Raw genomic sequence first — 19,465 nt, forward strand, 5'->3', positions numbered from 1 at the left:
AAGCGGTGACTTGTGTCTCTTAGTGCCGAACTCAATCTGTCGCGCTGCTGACAGCTGTGACAGTGACAATAATTTCCCACAATATGGGCCAACTGTTAATACATGTGAGAGCGGTGTACCCATTCACTGCAGCTTCCTGCTCAACGACAAGGCATCAAAGGGCTTTTCTCAGTTTCACTAACGAAACAAAAGCTTCTGTTTAGTTTTTCTCCAGAATCACCGAGTAAACTTTTTGCTTGAGGAGAAATAGTTTCTGAATTTAAGGTGATGTCCAGAGTGATGTATGGTGTCAAAAAACAATGGTGGTGTGGTAGCTTTAACCTTTCGGTTCTTCATTAGAAATCCATATTGTGTGGCCAAAAAGCCGCTGTCTTCTTGGGTTTGAATATTTCCCTAAATATCAGTATCACAGAGCTTTATAAAGAAAGCAGAGACAGACTGTACAGTATATTGTGTGTTCACTTCCTTAAAGTGAGACCATGTACGTTTTGAAAAAAATACCCCTTACAAATGTGACGTTGAATTCTTAGGTAATACTAGAAAAGCGCACTCTGTAAAGTACAGATTCCCGAACACTGCTTTAATGTTTCATTGAATAAACACAAACCATAATTGTTTTACTAAATCTAGAGAGGATCAGTTCCTAATCCCGAGCAGAAACAGGTTTCCAAACTGAAGCATTTGTTGATCACTTGCGGCTCCTACTGGTTGGTTAAGTGGAGTGAGGAGTCAGCAGTCAATATCGGTATAAAACGGTCAATAAAACATGTTTTTCAAAAATTGTGAATCCCCACAACAGCAAGAAGTCCTGGAGCATACAGTCATATATGTGCACAACAAATATCAGGCTGATGGATCCAGCGGCAAGATTAGCTGTTGACAGACAGTCAGATACACGTACACACACGACCTAACGCATGATCCCCTCATGGTTTACGCCTGGTGGAGATAATAAAATGTACCCTTGTGGTGTCTAAAGTTTGCAAACTTAAAATACATTTAGCTGAATAACATACTTGATGCCTCTTCTCTACATGTGCAGTTGTTACACTATGTCTAACCATTTACCACTGTTGTGTAATTGTAAATTGGGTTCACCGTGCCATGCAAAGTTAGAGTCTCCAGTGACCCCGGTACCAGTAGAGTACCATTTATACCTCTATATTTTCAAAAGGAGAAGTTCTGCGACAAGTATTCCAAGGTCAAGGATAAACTGCAAAGAACACATAGATATAATATTTGTGGTTTATTTTCCCCACAGATATTCTGTGATTGCCTCCATCTCTGTGACTCACCCACTGGCTCCTCAGCTGTACCTTCTGACCACAAGGCCGTGGCTATATCCACATGTGTTGTGACAGAGGCCCGTGCCAGTCAGGAGGCATGTTATTAAGGCTATAAAAGGTTATGCGAGTTCTCAGCTACCAGGAGCTCAATATCTTTGATAATCTAAGTGTGCAACTTGCAAATAATTTGGCACAGATCAGATTAACAGATATCAGATATTTCAGTCACCTCTGAGAATTGTTGCTCAATGTTTTGTGTTGTTGATCGCTACTTTTCCATGAAATACCATATCTACAGCATACCGTATACATTGAGTTCAGCAAATGACTCAACACTCTGAAGCTGGCTTCTGTATCATTTTATTTCTATGATGCTATGATGCAGAACTGCGTGTGATTAGCATGTGATACCTGATGAAAAACTGCTGAATGAGTTGTGCGGGCTGCTGTTTGTGGGCACATGAAGATACAACTGGAGAGGTGTCATCATTTTCAACATCATTCATGACCCAGTATCTCAAATAAGGACTGTACTATATGATCAGTTTGTGAGTGTCGTACCGATTTCAGGTTTGAGTCAGCATATACTCACCTCAGAGACATCAGTTCAGGCAGAGCACGTCGAGAAAACCTCTCACATTCTATGAAACCAAAAACAGGGAACTTATTATCTGTGAAACTTATTGACATGCCTTTTTAAAAAGAGATGACGCAATAGCTGAAAATGCAACATACAGACTGCTGCACTAATTAGACGGAAGGTTTTCCCCTTTTGTCACCCTGCACTGCAACCTGTCAAATAGCTAAAACCATACAGCTTGCATCGTCCCATACTGGTGACAAATTCATGGCTTCTCAAATTTTTCTCACCTGTGGAACTAATTTAGGCCGAAAATGTTCACTACCCCAGCATTTAGAGAACTGTCAGGTCATACGAATTGACTGAAAACATGTACGTATATCAGGAGGCATGTCAAAATTAAAGTTATATTATGTAGAATATGACAACAGTAGAGGTTGATCTGATGAAGAATTGCCCCTTTTTCTGTCATTGTGACTCTGTAACAGAGGTAATAAAGGCTTGTATTATTCACACGTGACCGTGAGATCATAAGTGCTTAGTCAAATCCAATTGTTGACACAATTTTTCTCTCCATATATAAAAAGTTATACCAAAGACAGACCATGAAATATCTCAGTGAAAATAAGCAGTTCAAATCAGTTCCCAACAATAACTGTCTCTTTGCAAAGATTAAAATGCCTTATTGTGTTTCTATAATCTTCAACTTGGGACCTGAAGCTGCATCGTCATTTGTTTCTGCAAGGGAACGAAGTTGCAATTGTACTGTATTGTCCCACGCTGTGTTTTATGTGCTCACAGATCAGAACAATGAGGTCAATTAGCTGCGCTTCTGCAGTTAGCGATGCCCTGTGAGTGAAACCTCTCAGTCTACCACTTTCTTCAAACAGCTTGTTCCCAGAAGGAAAACGCTCATCTGATCATGACACAGCTGTTTCCCTCTGCCTCACTGTGAGCAAAACTGAGAAACGCAACCGGCATTTGGTAAAAATCTGAAGAGCTGATGGCGCCCACGCTCCGCATCTCCATCTTCACAATATGCTAAAAGGTATATCAGGCCAGGAAGTGAAACAGAGAAGATATCACCACACTCCAGTCCTTCACAAGGGCCAAAGCAGCCCCCCAAGAGAAACAGACACTCACAGGAAACAACCAGAAAAGTGATTTAAGCTCTTCTCTTGACTAATACAGACTTTAAAACCATGTTATCACTTTGTAAAGTCAGCTTTGTTTGGGCTTCAGGTTATGCAGTTGGTATGACGGGGACTTTCTACCTTGCCATGTTTTGAAGTGTATTCAGCAATGTGACTACTTGTTATGATATTAACTTCCCTTGGCCTTTACTCTTTCAACACCAATGAACTTTGAATTTCCCTATCTTCACACAAAGTTCTTCTTTTTTGAAAACATGTCACATGAATGCAATTGTAACTTGGCAGCAATAGACACGTGATAATAGGCTATTGTATGTGTTGGTTTTGCAGTGCCTATATGCTACTGTATGAACCGGACTTTAATTTGACTTCGACGGAACAAACTCAAATTAATTTAACTATGCCAGGTTAAAGGCATAGTTTGACATTTTGGGAAATGGTTCCAGATTCATATTTACTCTGCAGACAGAGGATCGATCTTTTCATCCAACTCTCAGCAAGACAGAAAATAATTTACCAAAAAGTCGATTTGTTCCTTTAAATTAACTTTAACAAGTTGGGCACTTGATCTCATGATAAAAGGGGATGTTGTTTCATGACCGCTGACTTCAAATAGAAATTACCCAGAAAATTGAAACGTCTCAAAAAGACTTCCCTCACACCGTTGACGCGTCTATTCAGTAAGACATTTCAAAGGAAAGATAACGTTGCTTGGACAGTCGTTTTAGGCCACACTGTCTGAGCTGGAAGTGCTATGTAACTATGGCGCTGACAACATCTCAACATTGACTACCTCCTCCAGATGTGATCTTTAATCACACCTCATGGTTTTCAGTTTCATGCATCACTCATCTGTGGTGTTAAGTGCTCCACCTGTGTACACACAGTGTGTCAAAAACAGGCTTTGACTTGATAAAACTTAAAATCGGCTGTGGAAGGAATGTGGGTGTATTGTTTTGGTTCTAGTTTGATGGACATGGCTCACTGGGTTGAGTCTAAAAGTCACAGCTTCCCCATGAAAATCTGGCACAATGTTCAAAGATCGTATTTGGAAACAAGTTGCCTTTTAACTCAATGCATATTTTATATATAGCCGTGTTTAGGGTAAGAACTCTAGAGCACAAAGGGTCGTGTGTGGTTTTTTGTCTGCAGACGGAGAAGGAGATGGAGTGATATGATTCAGCACGTGATCCATGTGGTTAAAGGGAAACCATATAAGCAAGTGAAGATGTGTCTGTATGTCAAAGTTACCAGTTGTACTATCCAGACGAAAAAAACAGAACTGTGACTGAGAGGCTGCTCCCTTCGTCTCATCACTCAATGGGTAAGTTATTTGTCGCACTACTACACAACAGTAGAGGACGAAGAGAGCATTTTCCATTTAACCATTAATATTATATTTCATTTTTACAAGTGTGTTGTACTAATATCCTGCTGTTCTTTGTAGACAACATGGAAGAGACATTTACAGCTTATATGACCACAGGAACTGTTTCTATTGGAACTCATCATGGAACTGTAAGTATTAATTTGAGATAATTTTCTGTAGCCATGACACAACAATGAACCAGTGGTATAGTAGATTTTGGTGTCTGATTTGTTTTGACTGCTCACAAATAGAGAAACAAACTTGCATGTGTGTTTGTTTGTACTGTAGTATTTACAGTATGCTTTTAAAGAATACCATATGGTAAAGGTTAATCTTCAGGTTGCTGTGTGCTGTTTATTAAATATGATATATTAGATACGTTTTATTATCTATAAATCACATGCTCCAGGTACACACAGGGAGAAAAAAAAATACAAGGTGTTATGATTGATTGTAATAATTAAAAAGTATCTGCCATGTGAAAAGTCTTGGTAAGATTTCGTGAAATAAGATGGAATATTTAGGCCTTTCAAATTAAAAACAGATCTTGAAATTAGCTGGGGAAACTCATATTGAGCGATATTTCACTAGTATTAGGAAGAGCCATATCACAAGCCTATAATGCCAAAAAGTGTCAAGTGTTTTTTCAAGATGCACCATCTAAAAACAAGTCTTGTCTCACTGCAATGTTACTTGTTCGGTGATTGTGTCTCATATTAAGTGTTTTGAGATATTTTGACTAGTAATTAGGCAAAAATACTTGGTAAGATTGCGTTTTTGCAGTGCAGTAGATGTACAGTATCTACAGCACACATCTGTAGGATACTCAAATGCCACATTCACAGCCGCATCAGCGTCAAATGTTCCATTGTTTGAGAATACCTAAGTGTCAGCTTCACTCGCTGTTTATCTTTGCCCTAAATCTAAACTCGATGCTTCTGGGGTACCGAGTTCTGCTGCGCGCCCCTTTCTGGAGCCCCTCAAGATCGGTTACCCTCACCCTCCCTCCCCAGGCTTGGATAGGAGCAGGAAGTTGTGCAGTGGTGTTGTGGTTTCTCCTGCACAGACACAACACCTGCACTGAGAGCAATTTTTTTTGCACGCTCTGGTTGGCACGTACGTCACCGACCGCTTTTGATGTCATATCACTGTGTCCTCACTCACTAGAAGCATGTTATGTTGAGAACCCCAGACAGCAGTTTGTGAGTTGGGTAACAAGGACAGGAAATGAAAAGGGACAAAAAAAAGACAGTACTCTGATCTTTTACTTAAGTAAAAGTAGTCGAAATATTTACATTTCTATTTATTTTTAAATATATATACTGCCATGTAGCTTGTGGATTTCAGCAATAGTTATCTTTATCCATAATAATGTACTTTATTTGGTTATATTTTGTATTATTACTCAAAATCTGCAAAGTAACTAGTAACCAAAGGTATCAAATACATTTACTGGAGTAAAAAGTACAATATTTGCCTCTGAGATGTAGTGGAGTAGAAGTATAAAGTAGCAGAAAGTGGAAACACTCATGTAAAGTGCAAAGTACAGTACTTGAGTAAATGTAATTAGTTTAAAAAGAACTCTTTAATATCGAATCAGCTGATAAGTTTTTGTTTTCGATTGCAGGATGACTACTCAGACGACTACGGTTCAGACCCGACTGAAAACTCAGGCATGTGTGACAGAAGCTGGGTCAGGGATTTCCGTGGGCAGTACGAACCACCTCTCTTCTGGATCATCTTCCTCCTTGGCGCCGTGGGTAACCTGATGGTGGTTTGGATCTACACCACTGTGCGCAACCGTCTGAAAACCATGACCGACGTGTACCTGCTGAACCTGGCTGTGGCTGACCTCCTCTTCCTGTGCATGCTGCCCTTCTGGGCTGTCGATGCCATCAAGGGCTGGGACTTTGGCATCGTTCTCTGCAAAATGATGTCAGCGGTCTATAAAATCAACTTCTTCAGCAGCATGCTCCTGCTCACCTGCATCAGCGTGGACCGCTACATTGCTATTGTACAAGTCATCAAGGCCCAGAACCTGAAGAAAAAGAGGCTGTTCTACAGCAAACTTGCCTGCCTGGTTGTCTGGATTGTCTCCACTCTCCTGGCCCTCCCTGAGTTCATCTTCGCCCAGGTGAAGACGGACCGAAACGGGCAATCCCTCTGTACTCTGGTTTACTGGAACAACGCGTACAACCGCACGAAGATCCTGGTGCTGTCCCTGCAGATCTGCGTGGGCTTCTTCCTTCCTCTACTAGTTATGTTGTTTTGTTACTCAGTCATCATTCGCACTCTTCTGCAGGCCAAGAGCTTTGAAAAGCACAAGGCCCTACGCGTCATCTTTGCTGTGGTGTTTGTGTTTGTTCTCTCTCAGCTGCCTCACAATAGTCTGCTGATAATGGAGGCCATGCAGGCAGCTAATACTACTATCACCAATTGTGACATTATAACTCGGTCCGATGTAGCTGGACAGATCGCCAAGAGCCTGGCGTATACTCACGCCTGCCTGAACCCATTCCTGTACGTCTTCATAGGAGTGCGGTTCAGACAAGACCTCCTGAGGATTGTGAAGATGTGTGCTGGCTGTCCGGGCAAAGGAGGGCTCAGTAAATTACAGGCAGTTCCCAAACGTCCCTCTGTCATGTCAGACACCGATACTACCCCTGCCCTTTCCATATAAAAAGGCAGATTTTCCTAAAATCCTAAACCTGAGCCTAGTTCAACATGATCATATCTACTTTTCTTCATAAGCATTAATTGCTACTAACAGAGCAACGATAAAATGTACAACTTTGAAAGAAAAATACTCTTTGGAGTTTACACTCATATTCTGATGGTCACAATTACAATTGTTCTGGAGTCACTGTATAAACTGTATATTCGTGTAAATACATTTTTTTTAAGTGTTTGTATTCTTACATTCTTTTCATCATGTATTTGTCGTGTGCTGCTGTAACTGAATACAAAATAAATCAATTGTAATTTAGATTTTCACATAAAAAACATCAATTAAAAAATGACAAAAGCACGCTGCAGATTTCTTGATTGCTTTTCTGCACAAAAAAAAGGGGGGGAACTTTTAACAGTCGTTACAAGCAGATACTACAAAACGAAAGCGGTGGTAAGTGATGACATAGACAGTTCATATCTACTATACGTGGGAAAGTATTTGAGTACTTTCAGTGGGGGAACTTGAATGTGGCCTGTTCAATCCACAATGTTTTCGATCTGACTAGACGTCCTGATGTCGACAGTCTGTGCAGACACTGTTAACTGTTGAACCTTGTCTGGCTATGACTTGGCGGTTTCACAGTGGATGCCAACGGATGCCCATTCAAACTGGCATGAAAGAGGTTTCCCACAATCTCCTCACAACGGTTGTAGCACAGAGACAGACATGTGTCACTGCCTGAAAAAAAACTTTCCCTGTTCAGCCACAACTTTCCAAGTGACGGATTCCAGTTTCACCAACGTCAAAAAGAGGCAAACTGAATCCTTGGAGGCATTGTTTTTTTTAGCAAAAGGCACACAATCTACACGAAATTTAACGCACAAGTTAGCAGAAGTTATTACTTGTCTGACATGTGCCGGCGAACATCAAAGCCTAATGCAAGGACCCAAGATATCAGGAGAATAAACAATCATACCATTACATAGCACCAGTTAAACCTGCCTCGGTATAACCATAACAGCATCAGGGAGTTTCAACAAGGCAATGAATCCGCTAAAAGAAAAATAGATAAAGGAAAAGCTCATAATTAAATTAAAAGGCCAGTCACTAGCATTTATTGGATCTTTTTGTAGCTTTTTAGCATCTATTTGCAGAAATGGAATATAATATTACCTTAAAATGAGCTGTTTATATCTAGGGATGGAGCTGGTCCTCTTAACAGAGTCTGCTATGTTGCACAAACCAAACACTGGCTCTAGAGAGGGCCATTTGCATTTTCACATAGGCCACTGTAGATCCTCTGCTTGATTGGCACACGGGAGCAATATCAGTTGGTTGCAATCTGCAACCTCACCTCTAGATGCCGCCAAATCCTACACACTGGCCCTTTAAGAGAAAATGTTTAAGATTCCTAATTCCAATTAAAATCTGGCTTAACATTTTTGACAGCGTCACCCAGCCTATGGTGCTGTTGGTAGTAAACTCAGTCATCATAGCTACTCGTTAGGACAAACATCCAACAGAATCTTTACATGCAGAATTACATTTACACTGTCACAGAAAAACAAATGCATGTAGAGCAGAATTACAGTTACAGTTGATGCTTGGGCAACACTATTCTTGAAACTTTGAAACTTTCATTTTTATTTGTGTCCAGCGTTCCATGTCTCTCTGACGGGTGAGCTGTGGGCGATGAGCCGTGTCATATAATCACAGTTTCATGACACCCCCAAACAAAAGCGGCTGGCATCAATCTGATGAAAGTCTGACATTAGGCAATACAAAGCTTCAACGCTGAGATTTGAGGTTGGGATTATGGCTGGTTGTGTTATCTCCATGACATAAAAAAATAAAAAGCCTGTCCTGTCTTGTTATACCACAACAAAAACTTAAAGCATTTAACCCACCCAAAGCATTATGCTATGAAGCCCCCACGGACCTCGAGAGGCAATAGTGAGTATCAAATGATACTGCCTAATGTGTATTGACGCATATAAAGATGAGGGAAAAACACAGATGGAGGAAGACAAAAGAGAGGAACATCATAAAGTACATGACAGCTACAGTCTCACACATTTACTGTAAAAAAAACAAAACCCGGTGTTATTGTGGTCACTGAGGTTAGCACCAGACTACTGCAGCCTACCTGCTGAATTCAGGTGAGACCACAGACGCACGTTCTTTCATTTCCCTGCCTTGTACTGCCTCTTCATCCTCTCACGACAGGAAACCCTCAGTCAAGTCAATAACAACGTGCTGCTGTGTAAGTGCTGAGGCCTGGCAGTGAATGTCCGTGGGGACCCTGGCACATGTCTTGAATGTGTCTCAGTTGTTTCAATGTTGATGGCCACGTTACCGTCTAGCACACCTTTAGCATATTCTGAATACATTTGTGTATTCCAGTGTAATCTACAAAGCTGACTTTGATTCTTATGTGTAAACTTAATATAAGATGTATCCGTTTGAATCCACTGTGTGGTTCGCATCCCTCAGTTCATCTTGAGTCCAACCTCGTGACTTTTTAAAAAGGAGAAACTGCAGTGTTGTGCGTCTTACCCTGTTGCAAAATGCAATTTATCTTCTTGTTTCAAAACTAATGTTGACAGTAATCAGATTACAGTGGCCTGTTTAAAATGACACATGATAAAATGTGGTCAACCCTAAATGCTATTGCCTCACATTTGTATCTATTTTATTAGATTGCCTTCCATATCTATTTTGTCTGATGTATCTCATTGTCTATTACTGCAGAGAAAAGATGTATTGAATCCTTAATGTTCATTTATCAGGAAATAGTGATTTGTTGATTTGTGAAATTGTTGTTTAGGCTTGATGTCTTTTTTTCCTTTTCCTCAGTATTCAGTCTAGGTTGTATTTACCACAATATGGACTTAGAGAAACAGAATGACTCAACGATTAATCAATCACTTTTTAGGTTTCTGGTGACTTTTGCGTATGCACCTCCTGCATCACCGTCTGTATAAAAAGCATCAATCAGACTGCGTTAGAACACACAGCGTGAGCTTTCCTTTCATTAAACCCACCACACGGTGGCGTCGCTTGCACAGCATAGTGAGCCTGATGTGGTTTAGGATTCAGTGAGCCACCAGCAAACACACAGCTTGGAAATGAAAGTAACCCCATCTAGTGGCGGTCTTGAGGCCAAGTCTGGGGGGGGGGGGAAGCTTTGGACATCAAAGCTTCAAGTTCAAGAAGTTTTGTCTTGTTCTCGCAACACAATCTCCTTCCCGAAGAGCTAGACAAGCAGATTGATCGTATACTGCATTACTAATATTCCATGTTCCTCATTATCCCACAACTGAAGTGCCATAGTCACCACTGGGGAAAACAGTAAAAAGTCAAAACCCAGCAGGTCTGGACTTCGTTGTGAAGAATACGAAAGACTCACAAGTAGAGCAGCACCTGTGGTTTGGGAGCATCCCATCCATCTTTTCTGCACAGGGGGAATTGTGAGTGTGAGTGTGAGGGGAGGAAAAAGAGGGAGGACGTGGTGGAGTCTATGAGTAATAGGAGAGACAAAGTAAGCATATGTGACCCATTGACATTGAGCAGGGCCGGTTTCAACTGGCCAATGGTCTGATTCTGTGGACCACAGAAGGTCTCGGGGATGATGGCTTATGTATCAAAAACACACACGATTTACTACAATAGCAAGTCACAAATAAGCCCATCAGGAAAGTTAGGAGTGTGGCTCATTAGCAATTGTGAAGCGTTTTTGCAGAGAAAACAATGATGCATATAAGAAAGGAAACGGATAAGGAACGCTTTCCTTTATCCCCAGCACACAGGATCTTCATACCACTGCTCGGTGTAAAAATAAATGTAATAGAACTTGGACCTCCACAATTCCAGCCCAAACAGGGAGCCCCTTATCAGCCGCCATCTCTCCCACAGCTAATATTTCACTTCAGCTCCCGGGCCCACAGAATGAGAGACGTTTCCATTTCATGTCAGTCATTTCCAGGCCTGTGTGTTACCTGTGTGGTGATAAGTGTTTGACTGACTGGGAGTGTCGTTAGTCACTGTCCGGCTCCGACTGACAGCCACAGATTGACGCTGAAGATGAGAGGAAGAGGAGAGGCACGGTGTGTTCAGGGACAGCAGAAAACCATGGCTGGTGTAGGGAGAGGAGTCACATCTACACATGTATATGAATATATAACAAACGCAAAGCCGTATACACACACGCGCACACACACACACCAACACACACACACTTCAAGTTGGATTTAAAGAGAATGCATTCTGTCTTTGTAATGACACAATCAAGAGACATGAGGGATAACATGCCTTCCTAATTTGCAAAACTTATTACAATTTATTTCTATTACCATCTACTGTATCTTTAATCTTAAAAGGTGAAGAATTCCCATTCTCTTACATTTGCAATAAGTCACTGCTTAATAGTATGATGATTTAACACTTGTTGGAACAATTTCCTTGAATGTTTCCAGTAAAAAAAACAATGCAATTTGTTATTAAATATAGGGAGAAGAAAGACAAAAGTTTTAGGGGTTAGTAAATTGGTTGAGTTATTTCAGCAGTTGTTGATTTCCAAGGGATTTTTATGTTTTTTAATGAACCAATGCTCAATTTTAATCCCAGTAAATATGAATTAATTATTGGAAACCTTATAGTTCCCTTGAATTTAATTCTCTTGTTGTTTGTAGAAAGTTACATTTTCTAATGTTCAGCTGACGCACTGAAGTCAAGACTCTTTAGGTTACACTAACATGTAATTTGAGTTGCAATTAAACACTAGTTTCCCCAATAATTCATACTAAATTACGCTGAACTGTCCTTTAAATTTACAGTTAAATATCAGTTTAATTCTATAAAATGCTTTAAAATACAACCAAAATACTTGACCCACTAATTAAAATGCTACTGCAATGGTTTCATGGCAATTACTTCCAAAACTGGGCAAAACACTGGGGGATCTTTTCCCCTTGTTTACATCACAACTTTTACATAATTTTTCATAAATCATCAGCAGATAACAATGTTAATACAAGGCTTAATCCCAATAATCACGACCTCATAACATGTGTAGAGAAGCATGCAAACCACAGCTACTGTGCCTCCAAGACATTTGAAAGCTCGTGGTGCTAAATAACACAATACAGTCCAATTCATACTATCTGTTAGCTTCTACCGTGTAGCTGGTCCTGAGAAAAGATGGCCTCCACCGTGCTAAAGGTGTAACTGATGCAATCAGCAGTGTTCAGTGCCAACACCTGGGCAATGGACTTTACCAAGCGCCTGCCACAGCAACAGGGGTTCATTTTGCAAGTTTAGTGTCAGTTATTTTGTGTGTTTGTTTGCATGGTTAATATTGAGTTATTGGTATTTACTTGTCTTTATTGTAGTTATGGGTTCTGTCCTCGTGAAAACGAGGTTGTTCAAATGGTTTGGCCAGCCAGTATATATGTTTCCCTCAAGTGTTGTCTCTGTTTTCTGAGGTTAGTTTGTTGAATTAAATTACTCTTACAGTTTTATGAAACACTTGTGAACACTATACTGTATACAATGCAGAAAAAACCTAGCCCATTGTTGAACCTTACTTCCTGACCACTGGCATGACGGGATCTTTAAATGAGCGTAATTATACGAGGCAGCGAATATATTAAAACTGTAGTAATGATGATGACGCAGATAACAGCGAGGAATAAAGTTTGCAACACAATTTCAGTCTCTCAAAGACAAGTTACAACTCCCTCAGTTTGCTCTCACCATTAGTCTCACTACGGCCCAACCCGGGAAAGAAAAATAGGAAATAATACAACACTACAAGGCCATGACGTTCAATCTCTGGACATCTCTGGAACATGTTTTCACCCTCACAGTCTCTACCCTTCCTTTTTTACCTCCCTCTTCCAAAAGCGAGGCAGTAAGCCGCGAGATGGATGAGCTGAGCGTTGCAAGGTTTTCCAAAAGCGAACAGAGTCTGACTGCTGCTCTACCTGAGGAGCGAAAACAAAAGAGCCATCTCTACCTGTAGGACTGTGGGAGTCGAGGCTTTGATCTGGACCAGAAAGAGAGAGTAGTTTGATGAAATATTGATGTTCTTTTTTTTAACTGTGTCCTGTGGGAGCTCAGACTGCTCTTAAGATGTGTGTGCTGATGCACAATACTGCTCCATGCCTCGCTAGATGAGAATGGACTCGTCTACGCGGCTCAAGGAGTCTTATCGGTCCAAATGGGCCTAATGATGACCCCCCACTCGGGGCCTGTATCGGTCAGGGACTTTTTTCTTTATTGCTTGATCAAAAGAAGAGCTACTTTTAATCAGTCAACATCAATTGCAAAATACACACACAAGTGATGTGAGAGTCTGACAGCATCTTTAAAGGATCTTCACAGCAAAGCCTGCACATGACTTAAATCTTTATTTGGTGTTGGATGAGTAATTGTTTGCCCTTGAAACAAAGGTGCAACGGCTTTCAGTGTACATGTTGTACACTTTAACATGTGCACTTATAAATGGAGAATGCCTCCCTTAAAACTCATCAGCTTGGACTTAATTTGACCTAATTTGATGGTATAGGTTTTTTTTAAACGGGCTGACGACTTGCAAATGAAAATGTATCACCTTGAAATAACTCTAACAAATAAATAAACACTGGAAAATGTGATGCAGATGTTTAAAGTGACTATTTTTGGCCCAGTGTATAAAAATATCAAGGCCTTGTTGAGCCCAAATCAGACCATGTAATGTGATTTCAACTGGCTGCTCGGAAACTTTGATTTGAGTTTGTATGAGTGACCCACATTCATCAAGCAACAATGCCAGAAAAAAAAAAATCTGAATATTGATAATTGCCCAGAGTGCTTTTGTCTGAAAGTTAAGAGGCCAACACACTACAATCAAACTGGAAAAGAGGTTGAAAGACGAGGGGGGGGGGATTTATCGGCGTCCCATGCTCACGTTCATACACAGAGATAGACGGCGGGCATAATGACTTCTGCGGGGGGGAAAAAGCAGAGCGATTATTTAAACTTAAAGGAAGAGGAGAAAGAGGCAGAGAAACGGGTCGAGGGGGGGAGGAGGGAGGGGTCTGAGGAGGAGCCAGGGGCAGGAGATAGTCTGGGAAAGGTCTCGCGTTAAAGTGGAATTAACATGCCTTTCCATTGGAGTCCATTAGATAATCATATTCATACCACACAAGGCTCCAAACCCTCTCTGTTTCATTATTCCCTTTTAATCCAGCCTGATAAGGGGGTGCAGGCGTCGTGGTTTTATTATGTCGTCATTTGGAATCCACATGAAATCCCCACGGGATGTTATCACGGGGAAATTGCTTAAATAGCCCAAGTGGATACAGTTTGGCATTTATTATTTCTGACGGATTCAAAATAACTGCAAATATCCTTTTCTGATTATTGGGGGCTGAGAGTCTTATCAGTCATTCACACTAATGGGCCCACTCAAGCCACCCGATACCTCCGGCGGGGGGGAGGAGGGAGGGAGGGAGGGAGGGAGGATGGGAGGAGAAGAGGGCAGTGCTGTGTTTAGTGTCCTGAATGTACAAGTGTGTACACAAGTGTGTACACAAGTGTGTACAGGTACAGTACATGTGAGAAGAAGGAAAGGGAGGAGGAAACACCAGCATGAACGAGGCAGAGGGAGACCTTTTGAGCTATATGTGCACAGCTTAAGGATGGATAAGAGTGGACTACAGAGGTCACGGAAGGTCTCCTTTGTGGTGTGTTTGTTTGGTCCCAAATCTCTAGTCCTTGGCAAACAGGCCCAGTGTGAAGGTGCACTTGTAGTACTTAGATTAAGAGCAACCAAAACACTTTGAGTGCATCCTACAAGGCCTTCATTAGCTGGAGACAAATACAGACAGGAAACATGGGGAGTGAAAGAGGGGGGACAACAAGCAGTAGAGTTCCCTGGCCGTATATTTGCGCTTATATGGTCGCCTGTTGTTGCTGTCAGTTTAAGATTCACTGAAGGGGTGCTCCTTTGTGGGTTGAGAAATTCTCCTACGAAACCATTTAAAAACTCACTGAATTATCTGAAAATGCACATTAAAAGATGACAATTGGGAGACAAATGGTTTTCAAAGGACAGCGACTAGGACACACAGATCAAGATCAAAAAGTGATGAAGTAAATCTTTCCACCATCTTGAACTTGGACGTGGAAATGTGGAAATATTGATATACAATGAACTGACTGCCCTATTTGATTTACAGCTTAAAGGGTCGGTTCACCAGAAATACAAAAAAAAGTAGATTTAGATTTTATTTGTCCAGGTTTTGAGATATACTTGATCAGGTACAGTGAGCTTTTATTCTTTGTGACATTATACTCGAGGTATTTTGTCTTTTTCTTATTAAATAGCATGCAACATTTGCATTGCACTTGGCCACTCAGAGTAAGATTATGAGATGCCAGTGAGAGAAAGTGACAAAGTATAATTTACTCAAAGAACTGTACGTAAGTATACGTTTGAGGTATTTCTTCTTTAGTTGAGTATTCCCATTTCATATTACTCTATATTTATATTCCACTACATACAAAATACACACTTGACTGCTTTAGTTACTGCAAGTCAGGATTTTACATATACAACCTTAGGGTGAAACATTCGGATAGAATAAAATCCCCAACAATATATGTGTAAGTCAAAATGATCTCCACCATGACTGCCTTATAATGCTGCTTACACATTTAGAAATGAGATATTATGTATATATGATAAACATAACACTCACAGCGACATTCTGCATAACAAGTACTGCTCCTTGCATAAAGTATGTTCTCCTGCCAAGATACATTTTCAATGCAAGACAGTTATTTGCTAGGTTGTAATGAAGTGAAAGACCTCAACACCAACTGAAGACACGTCCAATGTGCCCTTTATCTTAAAGCACTGCCTCTCCGCTGTGAAAGACGTAGCAGCCTCTGTCATTTCTCTGTTCCTGCAGCCAGTGCGTTTCCAGCAGTCACATCTGTGTGGATATAATATGCCTATTCTGCCGTATCCATTTCACAGTGACATCTGTCCAGCGGCGAAGAAATAAAGGCAAAAATCCAAATGCCTACACAACATTCTGCCAAGTATTGATTTACTGTTACTCGTGTAACATACGTGGACACACTGAGCACCACATATTATTTCTGTGAGATCATGGAAACACGCTCTGTCAGTTGGTCATTCTCAAAAAAAAGAGCACAAGACGCAGATGTTGATCTTCAGTGTACAGCATTTATTTCTGATTGTGCTGTGAGGGAAGAGTGACATTGTGTGTGTGTGTGTGTGTGTGTGTGTGTGTGTGTGTGTGTGTGTATGCTTGTGATCGGTTATCGTGTGTGTTTTTTTTGAGAGCATGCCTGAGTGTTTACCTTAGTGAGTACACCTCCCTGTCTGTAGATCTCAGGGTCTGGAACAAACAGTAGTTCCTTCTTAATTGGGGTGAGATCTGGGGCTTAAAGGGGGCCAAGAAGGGACCCGAACCCCCTTTTTTTTCTCCTCCAGAATCGCTTTGGCAACAGAGGTGCTTTTGATGTGTGCTTTGGCTCTGCGAGCCTTACTTTGGAATATGTTCTTGGGAGACCATTGGTTACTTGCCTCCAGGCAGAATCTCAATCCCCAGGATCCTGGCCCTCTTTGATGAAATACTTTCGGGAGCCGCTAACCCTACTGATGCCCATGTGCACCCCCTCCTCCCTCCTTTACCCTTATGTTCTCCCCCACCTTACCCCCACCTCCACGTTCCTCGGATTCTCTTTGAGAGATTCATAACAAGGACTTTATCTCTGTGTAGTCCAGGCCAGATGAGCACCGCCTGACAAACTGACAGGAGAATTAGTCGTGTCTTACAGAGCACCTTTGACTGTCTCCTCTCTCGGCCCGACTTCCTGTCGTCATGGACACATGCATTTTCATTGTATTGATACTGATTCATATCACAGCTCATATTCCATCATTGTGCATGTGTTTTTTTGAACTTCTAACATTAAATATTACGTCTCGGTTATAAACCTTTGTGCTTTTATTTTGATATTTTATCTGTATCTGTAGATTTATTGATGAATATAGAAACTATTTGAGTTAAAGCACTGTAATATTTAAAATGGCTCCTCAAAGACTCATCATAGTCGCCCAATTTCTACATTGAAAACCCATCTTCATACTCGGACAAAATGTGATTAAAACATTTGGAGGTTTATTGATGACAAAGATGTTGACAGTTGTGACAGAAGATCTTAGGCTCTGATTGATTAAGGCACTAATTAGTCAATGCAGACTTTATTTGCATAATAAGCATTAGAAAAGTGATTACAAAACATTATTTTTAAAACATAAAAAAAAATCCCTTTTACAGACTTCCTTATTTGCCGCAGCAACTAATTGGAAGTGTGTTACAATCAGGATAAATACACTAACTGTGACTTGATGCACTTGACCTCTTGGCCACACACACACACATTCAAATCTTGGTTAAGCGATTAACCGGTGATTTTCCTCTCCAAACTCCCACCTCTTCATTGATTGAAACAGCACCCTAAAGACCTTTCCTACCACATCATTTCCCTGTATATTGATTATGTATATTGATTATAACCTAACCCTACAGGAAGGCTTCCCTCTGCTTTACCGCAGCATTAGGTATTACTCTGACGGCTGCGCCCAGGAGACTATTTTAGCTCTCATAAATCGACAGCTTCAAATATGTGAGCTCCATAATGTAAATTGGGGTTTTTAAAGTGGATATTTGCGAAAAGGGCCTGTTCAAATTTAATTTAACTACTAATATAAAACGTTACATTACACCTTATATACACTATAATTACAAAACAAATCCACATATCTTCACGTTACTATTCTCACAAGCAAATGCATCAAAAGAGTTGTCACGATGCAGGACTTTCAGCAATATAATTAAAAAATAAATTCATGATCAATCATGATTTAATGCCGACATTATGCTGAATGTATTGTCACATATTAGTCTATATGGATTTATGTAAATGTACACAGAGCAACGTATTTATTGCTGTCCTTTAAACTTTTGTGAAAAGTGGCAATATTAATATAAAACAGAGTCCTAGTAGAGTCTTTGATGTGATCCATTGACTACACAGTTTAATACAAACACTCATAACTAAGTTATATGGTTAGACAAGGAGAAAATAAACAGGGAGATAATGCCAAAGATTTTCAACATCTAACTTTCTTGTCAGTGTAAACACATTTTTTCGCTGAACTTGGATCAGTAAGACACTTCCAAATGTGCTACAAAGGCCCATAAGGAAGACAGAGAGGTGGGTAAACTGAGTAATGTGGGCGTATGTACCATGAATTGTAGTGTTAGTACTAACTAGGATTAAAGTAAAAAAAAAAATGTTGGTTTAAAGAAAGAAAGAAAGAAAGAAAGAAAGGGGTACCGAAAATAAAAAAGGAGGGAGGCAGTGAGGAAAGGAGGGAGCAATCCGAAGGGAGGAGTCAAGCGAGGGAAGGAGCAGCTGGAGTCCCACACTTCGCCCTCTCTCTTCTCCTCGAAAAAGCGCACTAAATGTAATAACAACTCTCCATGCGCTTCTCTGACGCCTATGTTGGTTTTACGCACAACTGCGGTCTGCTATCGGCAGATTGTATCGGCAGGCGGTGGTTGTACACAGAAAACTGTGAGAAGGAGGAGAAAGACGGTCAAGAGGAAAAACTCTGGCAGCGCCGCTTTGGAGTTGGAGTTGCAGCGTAAAAAAAAAAAAAGTCCCAGGCAACTCCTGAGGCACATCTGCAATTTAGGCAGAGAAGAAGCCGAAGAAACAAGATAAAGCACTTTTTTTTCCTCCCTGTGAAGATAAGAAAAAGTCAAGAATTAGAGGGGGAATCACCCAGAAAGAAGTAAGTAATCAATTTTACGCACAGGCGGAACATTGTTGCGCTCATGTGCCTACTTTTAAAGTTTATAGGAGCCGTTTGTGAAGCAGCAGAGGTTTCACGTTTCAAAACGATGGAACTCCATACGAGTTCAGATGTAGACATGAAAGTGGATTAACGGAGGAAACACTGGTGCGAAACACGATGAAAGCTTCGGTCTGGGATCCCCCCCCCCAAAAAAAAAACAGCCCGAAAATGCAGCACAGCAGACTTGTGTTACACTTGGCCTGGGTGTGTGATTTATGCTCTGTGAAATAAGTGTTGGTTGTTAGAAAGCTTTACAACTATCCGACAGACAGATGTGCATTTTAAAACTAGTTTGAAGTTGCATAAAGTTTTTTTGGATCTTTGGTGTGTTATAAGACTGAAGGAACACGTGCATATCTGTATGGAGGTTTGAACTGAAACTTTATAAACTTCTGCAGACATGTAACTTTATTGGACTTTTGCCTAAAGAAACGCGCGTGGGGGGGGGGGGGGGGGGGGGG

The 19,465-nt window shown here is 40.8% G+C and overlaps 2 protein-coding genes across 2 annotated transcripts in view; both read left to right on the forward strand.

Annotated features, from left to right (window-relative positions):
- Window positions 1-4,274: 4,274 nt before the first annotated feature.
- Window positions 4,275-7,411, forward strand: LOC116385072 (C-C chemokine receptor type 9-like). The gene is made up of 3 exons (XM_031850262.1): window positions 4,275-4,344; window positions 4,468-4,538; window positions 6,017-7,411. The coding sequence occupies exons 1-3, from the start codon at window positions 4,341-4,343 to the stop codon at window positions 7,067-7,069; spliced, it is 1,128 nt and encodes a 375-aa protein (XP_031706122.1). The 5' UTR covers window positions 4,275-4,340; the 3' UTR covers window positions 7,070-7,411.
- Window positions 7,412-18,560: 11,149 nt separating this feature from the next.
- gli3 (GLI family zinc finger 3) overlaps window positions 18,561-19,465 on the forward strand; it is an 83,874-nt gene continuing 82,969 nt past the window's right edge. The window contains exon 1 of the mRNA XM_031849797.1: window positions 18,561-18,941. The gene's annotated coding sequence lies outside the window, so the exon portion shown is untranslated. The remainder of the gene's footprint in view (window positions 18,942-19,465) is intronic.

The sequence above is a fragment of the Anarrhichthys ocellatus genome, unplaced genomic scaffold (genome assembly GCF_004355925.1).
Source record: "Anarrhichthys ocellatus isolate YVR2014 unplaced genomic scaffold, GSC_Weel_1.0 scaffold10, whole genome shotgun sequence".
In the NCBI taxonomy this organism is placed as follows: domain Eukaryota; kingdom Metazoa; phylum Chordata; class Actinopteri; order Perciformes; family Anarhichadidae; genus Anarrhichthys; species Anarrhichthys ocellatus.

Bases quoted from the DNA above. Each gene is read 5' to 3' on its own strand.
- LOC116385072 (XM_031850262.1), top strand. The intron at 4,539-6,016 runs GTAAGTATTAAT...TTTCGATTGCAG, and splicing joins TTGGAACTCATCATGGAACT to GATGACTACTCAGACGACTA.